This window comes from Watersipora subatra, chromosome 9, assembly GCF_963576615.1.
Source record: "Watersipora subatra chromosome 9, tzWatSuba1.1, whole genome shotgun sequence".
Classification (NCBI taxonomy): Eukaryota; Metazoa; Bryozoa; class Gymnolaemata; order Cheilostomatida; family Watersiporidae; genus Watersipora; species Watersipora subatra.
Window position 1 is genome coordinate 34,925,709 of NC_088716.1, and position 19,019 is coordinate 34,944,727.

The 19,019-nt window shown below is 36.5% G+C and overlaps 2 protein-coding genes across 6 annotated transcripts in view; one reads left to right on the forward strand and one right to left on the reverse strand.

Annotated features, from left to right (window-relative positions):
- Positions 1 to 3,082, reverse strand: part of LOC137404694 (coiled-coil domain-containing protein 18-like) — a 69,270-nt gene extending 66,188 nt beyond the window's left edge. For all 3 annotated transcript variants that reach the window (XM_068090924.1, XM_068090925.1, XM_068090923.1), the window contains exons 1-4: positions 3,018 to 3,082; positions 2,243 to 2,398; positions 1,969 to 2,116; positions 1,530 to 1,721 (exon numbers count right to left, since the gene is read on the reverse strand). In XM_068090924.1, the coding sequence (XP_067947025.1) occupies positions 1,530 to 1,721; positions 1,969 to 2,116; positions 2,243 to 2,379 (477 nt within the window). In that variant the 5' untranslated portion in view covers positions 2,380 to 2,398; positions 3,018 to 3,082. The remainder of the gene's footprint in view (positions 1 to 1,529; positions 1,722 to 1,968; positions 2,117 to 2,242; positions 2,399 to 3,017) is intronic.
- Positions 3,083 to 3,343: 261 nt separating this feature from the next.
- Positions 3,344 to 14,895, forward strand: LOC137403930 (synapse-associated protein 1-like). Of its 3 annotated transcripts, none has more exons than XM_068090051.1 (8): positions 3,344 to 3,843; positions 3,946 to 4,028; positions 4,146 to 4,292; positions 6,490 to 6,629; positions 7,957 to 8,054; positions 10,143 to 10,214; positions 11,037 to 11,219; positions 14,304 to 14,895. In XM_068090051.1, the coding sequence occupies exons 1-8, from the start codon at positions 3,426 to 3,428 to the stop codon at positions 14,420 to 14,422; spliced, it is 1,260 nt and encodes a 419-aa protein (XP_067946152.1). In that variant the 5' UTR covers positions 3,344 to 3,425; the 3' UTR covers positions 14,423 to 14,895. The 3 variants fall into 3 exon arrangements, with proteins under 3 accessions (XP_067946152.1, XP_067946153.1, XP_067946154.1); XM_068090052.1 differs by having other exon boundaries at positions 3,345 to 3,843; positions 14,307 to 14,895; XM_068090053.1 differs by having other exon boundaries at positions 3,521 to 3,847.
- Positions 14,896 to 19,019: the final 4,124 nt, after the last annotated feature.

The following is a 19,019-nucleotide window of genomic DNA, read 5'->3' on the forward strand; positions in this document are numbered from 1 at the left end:
CACTTGAAAATAGTGTAATATAGTCACTTGAGAATAGCGTAATATAGTCACTTGAGAATAGCGTAATATAGTCACTTGAGAATAGCGTAATATAGTCACTTGAGAATAGCGTAATATAGTCACTTGAGAATAGCGTAATATAGTCACTTGAGAATAGCGTAATATAGTCACTTGAGAATAGCGTAATATAGTCACTTGAGAATGAGAAAGACTAGCAAAATAACAAAATGAATGTGATGAAGAAGAAAGTAAGGTACGTGTCATACACCTGCAGCATACGTGTCATACACATGCAGCATACGTGTCATACACCTGCAGTATACGTGTCATACACCTGCAGCATACGTGTCATACACCTGCAGCATACGTGCCATACACCTGCAGCATACGTGTCGTACACCTGCAGTATACGTGTCATACACCTGCAGCATACATGTCATACACCTGCAGCATACGTGTCATACACCTGCAGCATACGTGTCATACACCTGCAGCATACGTGTCGTACACCTGCAGTATACGTGTCATACACCTGCAGCATACGTGTCATACACCTGCAGCATACGTGTCATACGTGTCATACACCTGCAGCATACGTGTCATACACCTGCAGCATACGTGTCATACACCTGCAGCATACGTGTTGTACACCTGCAGTATACGTGTCGTACACCTGCAGTATACGTGTCATACACCTGCAGCATACGTGTCATACACCTGCAGCATACGTGTCGTACACCTGTAGCATACGTGTCATACACCTGCAGCATACGTGTCATAACTTCAGGTTCACATTTATATTCACTCCAAATAAGGAAAATATCAGCTACCGAGTTGGTAGATAAAAGATGTCTCATTGGACAAAGCTCGCTACAGGCCTATTTTACAACAAAGTAAACAGGTCTCTCAAGCTACTTCAAAGATTTATTAAAATGTTGTTATAATACATTAAATTATCAAAATATATTATCTAGAACATTGTATAACAATTTGTTTTTGTAATATTTATTAAATTACTATATTCCTTATCTTATACTATATCCTGGAAATAACCTCAGCAGATGACGAAACAGATTTCATTTTTAGTTCTCAATATTAATTCCAAAATCTACACGTAAATATTCTCAATATTATTCCAACATCTACACGTAAATATTCTCAATATTATTCCAACATCTACACGTAAATATTCTCAATATTATTCCAACATCTACACGTAAATATTTTCAATATTATTCCAACATCTACACGCAAATATTCTCAATATTAATTTCAACACCTACACGTAAATACTTTCAATATAACTCCAACAGCTACCCTTAAGTATTTTCAATATTAATTCTAACATCTACACACAAATATCTTCAATATTAACTTCAACATTTACTTGTTAAGTATGTAGTAGCTACCAAGCTAAACTTAGACATTACAAGAGAATAATATGTTTTTAGTAGGATTATTAAAAGTGGCATCTACGCTGCATACGGACCACACTATCACAAAAAGAAACAGCGAGAACGCGGCATTACTTTAGTAAGTTGAATGTTGGCTTGCTCCAACTTAGACTGCAATTGGTTCCGCTCTTGCTCAAGAAATGTGTGGTTCTGTTGCAGCTTTCTGAGTTGCATCTTCAAAGCTCTGTCACTAACATCACCACTGTCCATTCTTTTCGCCTCTAGATTTCCTAAGGATGCGTCCACCATGTCGGACCCGGGCTTGTACTACAGAATATTTAAACAGGTCTCCAGCCATGAATGTAATGGACAAACTTAACAGTTCAATGACTGGCGATGAAAAATGAGCTTCTATAGAACTGACTAAGGAGAATATGTTATAATGTTGCTGTCAGCGTCCACAGAGTTTCAATGACATATGCTTCAATTGAAACAGCTAGAGCTTACAAAATAACCACCTGATTCATGTGGTACATTGAAATTACTCTGTATTAGTTCATTAGCAAGTTTGTACCTGAGTGAAATGAAAGTTTGGAGAAGAGCCTGAGTATTTTAAAGGAGATACCACTGTCTGGTTTCTTGGAGTATAACGTATCTCAGCTAGCGTAAGGGCCGGTGTATGTCGAGACATGTCTTGCCGAGAGATAGTCGGGCTTCCACACCTGATAATTTATGTCAAGCTAACTTAAAACAACTGGTCAACAGAATTATAGTAGCTTGATATGGAATGAGAAAAGTGTAGATCAGATTTAGTGCCAAATAATGAAGTGATCAGCAATGAAATTCACCTAGGTGTTGATAGAGAACTGAGAGTTTGTTCAGTGAGATTTATTCTTTCTTTCAGTGATTGAACACTTGAGAGAAGGTCTTCCCTTTCTTCACAAAGATCTAATTTGGTCTGGTTTGGCTTTACATTTGCAGTCATCTTGAGTTTGTCGGTATCTCTGCAACAAAACAAAAAAATTTTAATAATTAACTATCAATTAAGAACTCAAACCCAATAGTATTGATGATTCCAACAGCAAGTGTAGTTTTTTGGTGCCATTAAAAAGCTTGCTAACAGATAGCCTATTCTGCTTGGCAGCCAACGCATAAAACCACGCAGTACAATGTTGCATGTATCTTTGAATTATAGACTATTACAGCAGCCGTCTTTGATACATTTGGTAAGGTATTTAGGTTATATTCTATTATGGGTTAAAGCTGGCTCAGGAAAAGAATAACTCTTTAAACCTATAGTGTATATTGCAAAGGTTGGGCTAAAAATTGACTGCATAAGCCAGTGGCATAAGAAGAATATCATCACAGATTATTGGAACATAATTTCTGGACAATAATCGCATATTGCCTCGTCAAAGATATTTAGCACAATTGCAATTCGGTATATTAAAAAATAAAAAACACTCGTTTAGTACTCCGCGTAATAATTGAAAACTCCACAGAAAGATTGATGCCGTAACACGGATGTTGCAGTGTCACACAGTAAAAATGTAAGACAGTACATCATATGTCATAGCTAAAGAGATATTGCAAAATGAGCGTAAGTTTTTATTGCAACAATACCTGATCGTTAATCATCAACATTTATTTGGTGCGAGATGAGTACCACTGTTGATATATATTGTATTTCATTGCAAGCGCCTTTCAAACGTGAAAGATTTCATTGGTCAATGCGAGAGATAATAACAATCTCTGGTATTAAAGGTAGAAAATAATGACACTGTGACGCAAACTTTAGCGGAAAATGTGTCATATTTACATAGAGTCGGATAATTTACACTATACGCGATATCCATTCGAACTATCGTTCATCGGCTACTTAGCGTGCGATACTACTTGTCACTGCAGTAAACAATTGATGTAGATTTCGGAGCGATCTCTGCTACCCAGTTCGTACGTGTATAATCTGTTTGGGGTTTATGAGCTATACGAATGTAGAGGATTTTTTGTAAATAAACAGAGGAGCTAACAATGTTTAAGGCGTTCACAGATAACATTTCTTCGTTCATTGGAAGCGCTACTGGCAACAAATCGGAACAAGGAACTCAAAAAACCGCTGACGATGCTGCAGATGTAGGCAGTAGTGAGGAAACTGCAACAGCTGTAACTGGAGAAGTGCCTGATAAAAGTTCTTTGGAAAACAAATTGCAAACTACATCTAAGATTCCTCCACCTAGACCTAGCCCCCCGGTAGCTGCTGCAGCCAGTGTCTCCTCCGATGACGTTCCGCTTTCACCAGATACTTCGAAGCAAACTTCAGAATCAACAACCGGAGCCACCTCAGGCTCTAGTGATAGCAATCAAGAATCACTTGCAGAAGAAGTTAATAAAACTGGTCGAAAAGAGGACAATTTTGAAGATGTTGCAGAAAAAGCTAAAGAATGGGGAAGTGAGTAGATTTGCTAAATATGTTGGATAGGCAACCATATTCTTTCCAAAGTTTAGTCAGATACGTGTTTCGATTGATGTGTCCACTTGTTTATCTATTTAGGCTACTTATTGAATATGACAAAAAGTGCTGGTGCCAGTGTCGGTGCTAAAGCATTGGAGCTGAAAAAAGCAGTAGCAGACAACGTAAGTGTGTACCAGTTTCCGATGATTAAGTTGGACATCATTTGAAAAATATTATAGTCAATGAAAACTTGACCAAAATATGATTACAGTATATATTGATACTTTTATTTCTTTTAGACAATCTTAGGAGACTTTGCTAAAGAACAAGACAAGTTTGTATCAGCAAAGAAAGAAAAAGCAAGAGCGAATGAGGCAGCAGTGCCTCCATGGGTTGGGTATAATGAGGAGGAGCAAATGAGAGTCCAAATGCTCGCCCTGTCAAATGTAAATGGTTTTGTCACCTTTGAGATTAATTAATAACTGATCTTTGTTCATTAGATGCTAATTGAATCTACTGTACTTTTTAGGTCAATACTTGAATTTAGGTCAACGTGGATTTAGGTGGATGCTTGTTATTTGTGTATATGCAATAGCTCTTACATAGCCTTACTACACAAGTAGTAAGGCTTACTGCCCAAATAGTAAGGCTTACTACACAAATAGTAAGGCTTACTACACAAGTAGTAAGGCTTACTGCACAAATAGTAAGGCTTACTACACAAGTAGTAAGGCTTACTGCACAAATAGTAAGGCTTACTACACAAGTAGTAAGGCTTACTGCACAAATAGTAAGGCTTACTACACAAGTAGTAAGGCTTACTGCACAAATAGTAAGGCTTACTACACAAGTAGTAAGGCTTACTGCACAAATAGTAAGGCTTACTGCACAAATAGTAAGGCTTACTACACAAGTAGTAAGGCTATGTAAGAGTAAGCCTTTGGTCACTTGGTGCAACTAAAGCTTCTACCAATTCTATGAAGCTGATGTTTAGCTGTTCAGCAAAAAAGATTTAACCAGAGTTGCAACTTCTTCAAGTCAACACGGTAAAACTACTCTAGACCAGAGGTAGGCCAGTATATCTGCTGATTGTTCAGACTTGTTCATGATCATCAAATGTGCCAGAGCCTCTGATCCGAGAGTGCCGTATCATACATTTGTTTTTATCTAGTTCTGCACTTATTAAGTCCTCTGAAATGCTCTTTGGTTAGAGGCTTTGACCAAAGGCTCTTTTCCAGAGCCTTTGGTTTGTGAGTCTGTATAAAATCCTCCACTGAGATGCTCTTGCAAAGAATGTTTTTCTTCTCCTGAAACCCGCCACACATTTGTAACGTACAAAAATGGAATCAGTTCTCCTAACTGTTACTTTGTCAAGATAGTATGTTTTTGTTATAATACTCATAAATATTATTATTATGTCCTGAGAAATCTCTGTCTAAGTTGGCTTGGAAAATTAAACATTCAATGAAATGTTTCAAACTGGCGGATGCCAGCGAGCAAGCAGATCAATAAATGGTCATCAGCTATAGTTCATCTTATACAGAAGGCACTCAATTGATTTTTGGCATTAGCTGCTATCAGCCTGCTGATGGATTGATTTCTTATAAGTGTGCATTTAGTCTCGCAGATGTCATTGAACTTTGTTTTGTATTAGATCAGGTTTGGCTTTAAAATCTTATGTAACATGTTTCCTAATGCCCTGAGAGGTCTCTGGTCTTCCAGAGCTGTATTAAGATATTAGAGAGTGTATATAGACTGAGTACTCCCAAGCTCTTTAGTACCAAGCCTTCTATTGATTATAGAATATTACATCCGATATTCGTAAGGGTCTTAACACCCGTAGCTGGTAGCTTTGCTGAAGCCAGATAACCTAGTTGATAACCTAGTTGGCCAGTTAGAGTTCTGACTGACTGATGTTTTACTTGTTTATGTACGGTTTTATTGCTTTCTCTACGCATAACTAAATGTCGAAAAATAACTATTGATGACAAGCAGTTGTTTTGTCCTGCGCAAATTGATAAACTTGGAGTTATCCTCTACAACCCGCTTTCAATGCGATGTGACCGACACACATATCACCCACGCGCTTATTTACTATAAATTGTCTCTGTCCACCTCAGTTAACCTTTTATTTGTTTTATAATTTTTGTATGGCGTAATTTTGGACACATTCCTGTTTGAAATGTTTGCCACTGTATGCCCCAAACAAGGTAAAGGCTAATGTATTTCTTCTAAAATTGGGAGGGCTACACGGTTAAATACAAAGGTTTCATGTGTACCCAACCGACCACTCGTTACAGGAAAACACTCTTACCCTCTGATGTCATCGCTTCAATATATTCTACTGAATGGTTTCTGTGTGCTTAGTGATATTATATAAACATCAGAGAATGTAGTTTTGAAGCCATTTTTGAGCTTTCTACAATTGTTGATTCATTGGTTTGAAAAAAGCAAGAATTCAAACTGAATTTTTATGCTAGTGCATAAAAGACAACATTTGTACTCAGAAATGTTTGCGGATTTGTAGCAGATTTACTGGAGAACAAAATGTGAAGATATCCCATCATATCCTTGGTTTTGGTTACAAATCGTAAGCCTTATAATTCTTGTTTGTAACTTCAAGATTCATTACTTTGATTGTAGGATAAGAGGAACTTTCTCCGCAACCCCCCAACGGGTGTCCAGTTTCACTTTGACTATGAGACCTGCTATCCAGTCGCGATGGCAACACTAGGTGAAGATGAACGATTACAAGAAATGAGATTCAAACTTGTTCCCAAAATGTAAGGTTTGCTTTCTTCTAAGAAGTTGTCTTCCCATTTGGTGGTGTAAAAATGAGTTATAATTGTTAGCTAGCTAACATAATGGTGAAAATGAGTTAAAGTTTGGGAAATAAAAATTGTGTGTATAGAGCGGCTTTTTTTAAACCTTTCACTAATAATACGCAACAACATACTGAGAGAGCCACCAAAGTATTAATATATTTTTATAATGTTGTAGATTTAACTGAAATGAATTCAACAGACCAGAAATTCAAATTTTGTTATTATAGAACTATTTAAAAAGTCAACATTTGAGGCTGAATAGATTCTACAATGAGAAGTGAAATATATAGTAAAGTGGAATATAAAGTAAAGTGTGGAATTAGAAGCGACAGTATCATTGTGCAGTGAACAAGGTCATATGGTTTGAAAAGATTGTGCATCACGCATTAGGAATGAGAGTTGTATAGACCAATATGAAGGCAGATTTGTAGCTGGTTGTACCTGCTGCACTCTCATTGAGACTAATTAAAACAGCACCAGTTATTCAGTCATTTCACATCACTGGTAGGTTTTCTACGCTGTGAAGCATTGCCTTTTCGTCACTTGTATATTCATATTTTATATCTTGTAATATTGAGCCTACCCTGCTTTCTTACATGAGAATATATACTCTATGGCATATATAACCTAATATATAGAATATATACTCTATGGCATATATAACCTAATATATAGAATATATACTTTATGGTATATATAACCTAATATATAGAATATTTACTCTATGGTGTATATATAACCTAATATATAGAATATTTACTCTAGGGTGTATATATAACCTAATATATAGATTATTTACTCTATGGCATATGTAACCTAATATATAGAATATTTACTCTATGGCATATATAACCTAATATATAGAATATTTACTCTATGGCATCTATAATCTAATATATAGAATATATACTCTATGGTATATATAACCTAATATATAGAATATTTACTTTATGGCCTTCAATTTATTGTGTGTTTACAATCTTCACAATTTTTTGCTACTGCTGTTAGGTGCATCAATGCTCAGGAATTGCTATGTTGGTTTACCCCAATGGGATGCTGTACTAAGATCAGTTGTACATGTATCTGCTAATAGTGTACCAACTACCGAATGTCTAGATTCAGTTAGATCGATGTACTGTCCAGCTGCCTCCATTATTTGATCAGTTTAGCCAGATTGTGTAGTTGCTGAATCACTTCTCCGTAGACATCGCTATACATCTAGTCACCTATACCTCTAGCTATAAGAGTAGTAAACAGTATTACTAGAAGACCTTGATGTTTACAGGGTGTCTGAACATGATTTCTGGAGGAACTATTTCTATCGTGTATCTCTAATAAAGCAGTCCACCCAACTGACCTCATTGGCTAAACAATCGAGCGCAGGTATAGTGTGCGTGTGATGATCTCAGGTCATTTGATGTTGTCTTGTCTTTGTAGTTATTTATAATAGTACGCTGTCAAGGACTACTGTGTTCTTGTCATTTTACTACAACGTTACTAGCTTCTGAATTGGCTTACTGCCCCGATTGCTTACTAATAATGTTTTCGGAGCCCTTGTTATCTCTCTGGCTCGCGCATAAAAACTATCTAATGCTGAAAGGTGTACACAATGATCAGTGATTGAGACTTTAACATAATATGTTAAAGTCTCAATCACTGATCATGCATATTATGCATAAACTAGAGTTGTTCTCTACACAACACTTTTGTAATACACACCTGACTTGTTATTACTTCATTAGTTAGAGGATGACATAGACGAACCCAATAAAAACATTTTAGCATTCATAAGTCATCATACGGCAGTTGGTTGATTGTTAGCGCCTTCAGTTATTGATTATTTTCAAAGATTTAAGGCTACATTCTATGATAAAACATGGAGAAAAGTAGTTCTCTTCATGAGCTATCATGATATACATGATAGTTCTATTCAGTAGTTCTGGTAGTACCATCGTGTATTTAGGTAGCTACTGTCATGTTTTTACAATTGCGTGGGGCACGCTATCGCAGTACGAGTATCACACACAGCGAGTTCAAAGGTGCCTAAATAGTGTGCGCACCAATAATACACTCCTCGGCTAATATTGGAACCGCAAAGGCTTCATTTTACAGACTCGTGCTGAATTAGTACAGTAGACACTCCGAAAACGTAAACAATCCATTCTGGGAACATTTACGTTATAGCGATTTTACATTATATATACATCTAAATTGCCTTTGATCCTTCAAACGGAAAAAGTCAAGGCATAGTTTTTCAATTTAATGGCTTATCATACCTGTAGTATTATTGGTTTGTATCGACAACTTTTTTCCTCTTTTGTTATCACTTTCACTCGGTTTTGGTCCGTGATTGCAATAATTTTACTGTAAGTCAATGAGAACACACACCTTTAATGTCAATTTACTTTGAGTTTTTTTCCTAGGTTTATTTTTTTCAAAAAGGCAAACAATAAAAATATTTTATATGTTTGCATATTTTGCAATTTGATATATGTTTATATATCAAATTTGAAAACCTTTGCCGACATCAATCACATTTTACGTTATATAGAACTTTTTATGTAGTACGAAGCAAAAACCTTACATAAACTCTTTAGGTTATGTGAAATTCACATTATAGGAGGTTTACGTTATAGGAGGTATACGTTATAGGAGGTATACATTATAGGAGGTATACGTTATAGGAGGTATGCGTTATAGGAGGTATACGTTATAGGAGATATACGTTATAGGAGATATACGTTATAGGAGGTATACATTATAGGAGGTATACGTTATAGGAGGTATACGTTATAGGAGGTATATGTTATAAGAGGTATACGCTATAGGAGGTATACGTTATAGGAAGTATACGTTATAGGAGGTATACGTTATAGGAGGTATACGTTATAGGAGCATCTACTGTTATAGGAGCATCTACTGTTATAGGAGCATCTACTGTTATAGGAGCATCTACTGTAGTTTGTTTAAAGGCAGAAAGGTTATCAGTAAAGCATTAATATTATTTCCTTGTATGAGTCTGCCTATTCACAGCATTACAAGCCGTGTGCTTGCTGCTGCCAGGATAGCAGTTTAGACAGCTGTCACTCAGTCTGCCAGCTCTTGTCAACTTGTGTCCAGAGACTATCATTACTAGCCATTCTTGTTTGTGTCTTATTCTTGACTTTCCATTTATTGATGGTCCACCTCACCTTGAGTAAGCCTTTTGTGTCTTACTCTTCACTCGGTGCAGGAAGTATTTAGTTTCATGAGTGTTTGTTATGTTAGTCATAAACTGTCATAAACTACATTCTCCTTGTTTGGCATCTGTCCAAGTCAGTCAGTGATTTCATGTGCTCAGTTAAGCATGTTAATGTTGTTCATCAGGTGAAAAACTTGACTCGTATTACATTTTTTGTTACGTTTCTACTCGCTGTTGTAATAAATATATTATTTTCACATGCGTAACTTACGTACTCTCTGTTGTAAAAGGCTTGGCCAGCCCTGAATCAACCACTCAGACCACCTCTACTAACTCCAAACAAGATTCTACCGTGGAACCAGGTACTGTTTTGAACTGCTGGTTTTTTGGCACCCAAACTTCAGGGTTTATTCAAATATATTTATTTCTGCCTGCCGTCATGTTTGTATTTGTTTAAGTTTCTGTGTTAGTTTGCATGTTATGATAATGTTGAAGTGGATGGTTGGTATGCTGGTGGTTTTACTCTAGCCTTCCTGAAGCTTATACCCAAAATTATGCAGTTCACTATTGCTTTTAGGACGCGATACATTTGGTCTGGAGGTCTAGCTCATACGCTATATTTTGAATCCTTTTGTTGAACTGTGTTGATTTTTTCTTATGTGTTGCAAAAATCGTTACAAACCCAAAATAAAATAAGATGATAAGGAAGCAGATGATAGTCTAACATTTGAACTAATTTACTGAGTATCTAATACTTATGTATGGTAACCCTGGTTACTATGTATGGTAGCCATGGTTACTTTGTATGGTAACCATAGCTACTATGTATGGTAACCATGGTTACTACGTATGTATGGTAACCATGATTACTATGTATCGTAACTGGTGTATTTGAAACCGCTGTTCAATCGTCATGAAAAGGCTTGTCAACGCGCATTATGCAAAGATCTTGCAATTCAATTTAATTATTTATTATTTTTTATAATGTTGATTGTATTATAGTAATCTGCAAAAATAAGTCTTTCATTCAGCAATGCTAATCCTTGCAAACTCAACAGTATCGGTCATTTTGTTTTCTGTACTCTCATTGGTCTACATCGCCCAGCATCGGTCAGCGTGGGTGAATGGTCTCAGACTATTTATCGAAAGCTTTTTGCTTACTATGTGAGTTTTGATACGCGCAGCTAAAGATGTGAAGGCCGCTGATCCGGTGCCATCCGCTGATATAACTGATGCTGGCCACGATGATGCTGACGTGACAGCTGGGAATGAAGAGTTCATCAGCGATGCCTACAACCTTGAGATTAGTGATGAAGACTTAATAAAAGAGATGGAAGCTCTGAGAGCCTCAGCATCAGGAGATGAGGGTTTGTGTTTAATTGCAATGTGTCTTCTACTAACTCACATGTATTTCTAATTGTCAAGAGTAATATGCACTCAACATGAAGTTCTAGCTGAGGTTTCACGTGTAATTTTATAAGTTTTTAAGGTGCGTTTACAACAGTATGATTTGTCGAAGTTGCTTCAACTCAACTAAAGTCGATTTGGTGTAAAACGCAAATCAATTGTAAAAACTGTTTTGTCTCAGTCACTGACACAAGATCGGTGAAATACTATGTTCGGTGGTTTTTAATGGCCGTCATTGATGGAGTACAACAAGAAATTGACCAATCATTTCCTGCAATAGCACCAAAAGTAGAAGCATAGAAAAATTGCGATGTATTCTGTTCTCTCAAAAGATCAGTTAAAAATGGCATTAAAAGTGATAAATACTGAGCAACTAATTACTGATTTACAGCACAACATAATAGTAGATCATCGTTGTCTTGTTCAATCATTTTAAAACATATGTTAAATGAACTAAATTATTACTAGTACAGTGCACCCTCAGGATACGATGAGTCTGATATACAATTTTTTCACCTTACGAAGTGGAACATGACAATTTTTTCACCTTTTACAAATCTTATTTCATTATACGAATTTTAAAAAAATTTCACCCGAGTTCAAATTTGACAGTCAGTGTGCTTATTATGTACGTCGAAATAACAAAAATGCCGATATTCTGTTTGCCGAAAACTTTTTCAAAACACCTAAAAAGGACGCGATGACTGATGTCTCTCGCAGTTCGACATTCCTTATGTGCATGTAGGACATTTCTTCCGTGGTACGTACTATTTCCTTTTAAAACTGTTTGCAAAGTTGGAGTTGCAATTCCTGTGACAGAGGGTCAGAGATCAGACAACTTCTCTTAATATGCTCACAAAATCCACTTTATGAAAACAGCATCCGTTCGGGCTTTCTTGCCAAATTTGGTTGGTTTCAATGAGGTCGGCTAAAAGTTACAGTAAAAATGAAGCCAGAAACTGATAGGTGATAAAATTTTAGCGATAAAAAGTTGGAATTCAGTAAAATAGTTAAAAATACATGCTAAAACTCAGCTTTAAGTAAGTTTGTTTAGTAAGCTAAAATTATTTGAGGTGAATTCAAAGTTTATGTTATACGCCCAGGGCTGATACTCCCCCTCAAAAGGCCCATTAGGTTCGGCCCAAAATCACGTTTTAGGGGGGGTTTTCAGACCATGGGGCACTGTCAGTGAATTTGCTACTTTAGGGGGGTTTCCACAACCAAGCCAGTAAAAGGGCCCATGCTCATTAAGGTTTTATTCAGCCAAAGTAATACCAATAAATTGCACCAAAATTTCACAGTCTTCATTTTAATGCAGATTGCATTAAAATTTGCATGCTTGCTGACGGAAAAGGAAGGGAAAAGAGACAGTCGACACTGCATCATCTTAGCAACCCTTTAGCAATATACTCAGAATGAATGATATGATATTTCTTTTATTGGTATTATTATGTTTTCTTTTGTAAATGAAATGATAATCTGATGGTTCGTGTTTGGAATAAGTTTTATTAACCCTTTTGCAGGCATAGCAACATTTTTGTCGTTTTGCGATACTGACGCTAGTAAACAGAGCGACTATTATGTCACTACACGAACGGTTTTTATAAATTGATTTATGGTTATCCAATTGTCTTTTTTTTGTTTAATTTTTTACCAATAGTAAACTACAATATATTGGTCTATGTTAGCAACAAAAAATAAGCCGTTTTCAGAAGAAAAACGATCGTTTTTGCAATACTAAACCAACAAAAAATCCGAAATAAAAACGTAATTAAATAAAATTGGGAATTTTGTTTGTAGCTTGTTTCTGCTTTATTAATACATGAATCATATTAGATGTTTAGCGCAGCCTGGAACCTGGGCGCCCTCTAGGGAACACCCAGTGTTTAGGGGGTGTATTTCAAATTGACCAACCAGGTGATTGGGGGTACATTATCCAAATTCCAATTGACCAACCAGGTGATTGGGGGTACAATATCCAAGTCTGGGCCTATCCAGGTGGGTGTTTCTTTCAGAGTATCAGCCCTGGGGTTATACGTATGTCTATCTCAAAGGTAAAAATTCTTTACGGTACGTACTACACATAGCACAATGTAACGTTACATTTTAATGCAGCTCATAACCAATATATACCCTAAAGTTACTGTAGGTAACTATAGTTACTAAGGTTAACATACTATTATGTTACTAATTTATAATATGTACAGCACTTGTATAACATTTTGAGGATTTTTACCAGGGAATGTTTGCATTATATAATTACTATGGTTTCTATACCCCTTCATACAATTTTCTCACCATATGATGCCAATCCTGGAACGGATCCCGAGTGGGCACTGTATATGATATGTAGCAACGGTGTGAATTCCTTTTGTGTTTATGGCGATAAGCAGTCAAAATGGAATTGATATAAATGTTGTTTTCTATTGGTTAAAAAGGGTGACCTATTTTGTATAGTCAGAGTATGAGTTGGTGTAAAGTCTTTGTAAAAATGTATTTCAAATTATAAACTGATTAGAAGCTATTCCAACTCTGATTCTCTCAGGGTGAAGCAACTCCGATAAGTCATCCTGGTGTAAATACACCTCAAGTTATTTCACTAGAACTCATTTGCTTCAACAACGCAAAATAATCAAAGTCGCTTGATAAAAACCAATCTAGCTACATCTTGATGGGTCAAAAACTGTTGCTGGGCAATTGACACTTGAGTAGTCAGTCCTCAGAAACCTCAAAGCTAGACTATTACAGTTAAATAACATGACTGAGTATGTTGAACTGGTCTGAAATGATTGATTCATGACTTGATTGATAACTCAATGACTTCTTCTAGTGAAAAATAGCTGGCTTTAGGTCTATTTGTGCATTCAGCAGTAGCCATGTACTTATTGGAGGAAGAAAATCCCTCAACCTAAAAATTGATAACTTTGTGACTCGTGTAAGACGCTCATCTCAGACTTGGTAATTTTGAGATAAAAGAGATTTACCACTAGACTGCATGAGCCCACATGAACAGAGGAATTTATTCAGTCTTTTTAATCTACCAGCAGCTTTAGAAGATGAGCTACAGAGGGAGCTGACTGACTTTGAGCTGGTCGGAGAAGGAGATGTTGGCTATGCTGCTCTTGAGAGTGCGATAATGAGTGAGATGAGCAAGGGTGACTAGTGCTGCTCACTGTCAGGCTGACTATAACAGCGCGCTGTCGTGCTGACTATAACAGCGCGCTGTAGGGCTGAAATATTGTTGTCATTTTGTATTTAGCAACATTCTATCTCTCTGAATTATGACCAAGGGTGGAAAGCATTTTTTATTTTGCTAATATTATTGGAGATAAATAATGTTTTCAGTCAATTGGATATGAGGGAATTTTGGTCTGGTCTGATTGTCTCCAAGATTGTGGCTCTAAATTGTTCTTCTATGGCCATAGTCTCAATCAGTCGTCTCTAATAGTACTCAACTAATGCTATAGGATGTGTTATTATTTTCTTTCAGCATTTCGATTTCTTTATGTCTAGGAAAGAAGATGTATGTTCTATTCATTTTATTTGACTAATGAATATTAGTTATTCTCGGTTGTGCAGTATCGTATTGTAACTGGCAGATGCCACATTTGAAATAATATGTTTGTTTATATGAAACTGATGCACCTTTATGATGTTACTAGCAGTAGATAGCATTGTTCAGCTTAGGTTGTAAAAAGCTTACGAAAATAAGGCAATGAAAAACATTTAACGCTTGTTATGTTTGGTCATGGCAAACAGACGAGCTAAGGTTGTTTGGTAGATATCTTTGCACCCTTCTATTTCTGTTCAATATTTCCAACAAGCCTAAAAAAATTGTGGAGTTATGCCCACTTCAAAATCTCGCCAATATGTTTAAGTTTTCTTACAACCTCTGAATTAGACATTCTGTCGACAGTAGTACCAGAAACAAAATACGAGAGTTTAATTGAGTACACAGCAACCACTAAATCAAAATTAAATGTTTTAGTAGCAATTATTTCTATGAAATGTTGACAATATTCATGAACAGTCCCGTACTGACAAATAGACCTGACAGTATCCATAGTGAAGAATAGATGTGATTGTGCCTAGTGAAAGTCTTAACACCATAGTTGATTGTTAGTACAAAGTCATAACATCATGGTTGATTGTTAGTACAAAGTCATAACATCATAGTTGATTGTTAGTACAAAGTCATGACATAGTTGATTATTAACGCAGTCATAACATTGCAGTTGATTGTTAGTACAAAGTCATCGCATCATAGTTGATTGTTAACGCAAAGTCATAACATCATAGTTGATTGTTAGTACAAAGTCATGGCATCATAGTTGATTGTTAACGCAAAGTCATAACATCATAGTTGATTGTTAACACGAAGTCCTAACATCATAGTTGATTGTTAACGCAAAGTCATAACATCATAGTTGATTGTTAACATGAAGTCCTAACATCATAGTTGAGTGTTAACACAAAGTCACAGCATCATAGTTGATTGTTAACACGAAGTCACAGCATCATAGTTGATTGTTAACACGAAGTCACAGCATCATAGTTGATTGTTAACACAAAGTCACAGCATCATAGTTGATTGATGATCAATTCCAATTCAAAATCTATCTTCCCTTCACCTTTCATTGTTGTGGCTAGTAATAAGACAAAGAAAACTGTAAGTTATAAAACATATATTGGAATAAAGTAGACTACAAATAATAAAACAGAAAGTGATAAAGATGATTAGTTCATAATGCATAGAGTGATTTAGTCTGAAATTAATCTGTTCAGCAATAGAAATGAGTTTCTAAGACTATCTTATTTGTGCATTACTTACACATCAATGACCTTTATGTTTAAACTATGACATGGAGATAAAACAACTCCTAACAAGTAAATATACCCACTTCTTTAAAACATCTACTATATAAACGGCAATCGTTGTCTGTCTGTCTGTCTGTCTGTGTATCCATCTTATAGAGTACCGTACTATTCTGGGGTTTTTTCTTTCACCGATAGGGCGCATTAACGGGAATCTCCGGTTAGTGCGCCTCTATACATAACCTATTCATCGTTTTTACACAAAAATCACGTGATCTCTGGTTAGCGCGCCTCTTTACAGTGCCCATTCTGTTTTAAACAGCAAAATTGCTGCCGTGTTCTGCGGCCTATACAAAGGTGTCTATACAGCTATCAAATGTACTACTCATTAAATAAAATAAATTAATGAGTAGTAATTTACATGCGATTAATATTTACTGCCAATGTGTACCGAGAAGGTCATGTAAACGTTTGTTTCTTGCGGTCACTGGAAAAAACACAGTTTTCACCTACTAAATTTCCACATCAAAAAAATAAGTACTTCTTATTCGATGTTGTATGTCTATGAATTGCCACACTTCCAATAAATAACCCTTTCACTTGCGTCCATGTACAAATTTAGCTATCGGCCTACTGCCAGCCATTTTGCCGATATTGCCTCATATGTATACAATATTTTTTCAATTTCAAACTCCATCTAGAACGTTTTTTTGGTTATATATTTCATTTTGCCAACATGTTAACAAGCACTGCTATGCAAGAAATCATTGTATCTATACTTTGTGCATTGATAAAGCGATGTGAAGCTGCAAAGCAAAACGATCCTCTACATTGTTCCTTATTTTTACAAAACCATAACTTTCATTGCCATCAGAGTCAGTGCTGCTATTGCTATTTTAATTATCTGTGTAATCACAAAAATCTGAATCGGCTAGAATGTCATCAACATAAGTAGTTATTTGTTTTCTAACTCGGACGCATTTCATGAACTTACACAAAAATGTTCGTTTTTAAGTTGGAAATCCTCAAACAAAGATTAAAATATTAAACTTTAGGCTAATTTTATAGAGAAATCTTAGGACAACACTGTTACTACCATAAAAGTCCTAAAGACCGTTGGTTATGTTATCAACGAATAATAAAATTCAGTTACTAGCAATTGCTGGTATAGTCGCAAAAATGCGTCTACGGCGGTCGACCATAGAAAACGCATAAATGAGTCTACTTCAGTGAAAGGGTTGAAAATGTTGGATTTGCCACTGTTTGTGATAGTAAACATGTTCATTTCCTTCTGCGTTACTTTTACTTTTTTTTCAGCTACGAGTACTACTGAACTACAGCTACTACAGAACTTGCACGGGTACTGCTACTGTGTTTTACCTACTAAATTTCTACATCGAAAAGTTTAGTACTTCTTATTCAATGTTCTATTGTCTATGAATTGCCACACCTCCACTACTTAAAACGTTGAATTTGCAACTGTTCGTGATAGCAAGCAAGTTCATTTCCTTCCGCAGCTGACTTACTTTTACTTTTTTTCCAGCTACGAGTACTACAGAACTACAGCTACTATAGAACTTGCACGGGCACTCCGAGCGTTGCGATAGGCGACGGTGAGAAGAAAGCGAGCAGCGTATATTACAAAAATCGCACCATCTCATTCACTTTTAGAAACGCTTGAAGCAGTACAATGCCTCTCAAAAAGCCTACTGCCCAAACGCAAGAACAGATTGATTCCCGTAGAGAAACAGACCGAATTCGCAAAGCAGCAGCTAGTCGAGCAGAAACTGCAGAGCAAACACAGCTACGCCCACAAAGAAACAGAATAGCTACTGCATCTGCTAGAAGTGCAGAAACTGTGGAGCAAACACAGCTACGCCTACTACAAAACAGAATAGCTACTGCATCTGCTAGAAGTGCAGAAACTGTGGAGCAAACACAGCTATGCCTACAACGAAACAGAATAGCAGCTGCTAGAAGAGCAAAAACCGCTGAACAATCACAGGTACATCGAGAGCAGGCCAGAATAGATGCTGCAGCTGCTAGAAGTGCAGAGACTGCTGAGCCGACCCAGCAGCGACTCACACGGCTCAGAGCAGCCGCTACATTGGCCAGACGTGCAAAAACCTCAGAGCAGATGCAGCGGCGACAAGAACATGATGCACTAGCTACAACAGCTGCTCGGCCGAGATGAATTTTCAGAGCAGATGAAATAGCAACTACAGCAAGATGCACTAACTACAGCAGCTGCTACCAGGCGCCGTGTATGGGCAGAAAACTTCGCACTTGACTACATTCCTGCAACACAGTATAGGGCTGAATTTTTCTATGGGACGAATGTCCAAAAATGCTCCAGATGTAATGCCTTATGTTGGAAAGGCGAGAGGCCATATATGTAGTTTATATAGTAGATTTTATTGATAATAAATTTGTCAACACAACCACATTACTGCTGCACAGTTTGTATATACCATGTCAAAACACAGGCTATAGACGAAGAACTGGTGAGTCATGATTAGTGTTTTAAGCATGTAGAAGTCTCAATTCAATAAATGCTTGCGATAGCTTAGCAGTGCAATAGCAAAATATTTTGTAGAATTTAAAACATGCTCAATTTTTCAATACTGCCAATTTAAAGAACTTCAGTTTGCCTAGCAATGTCAATTTCATTATCAGTTCTCTGTACAAAAATAGGACAACTCCCATTTTAGTGGTTTGAGACTGATGCATTGTAGACTAGCTGTAAAACACATTGCAGATTTCCATCGTTCTCCCCAAAATGATTGACATGTATGACTGCATATGTGTATGCTGTCTGATCAGTCCAACAATTTCAGTAGACTGCATAGTTGGAGTTGTTTTACAGTATGACAGACAACTCTCAATAAACATTTTGTTGTACGTGAATCTGTTCCCGTTGACGGGTAATGCAGCTAGTCACTACT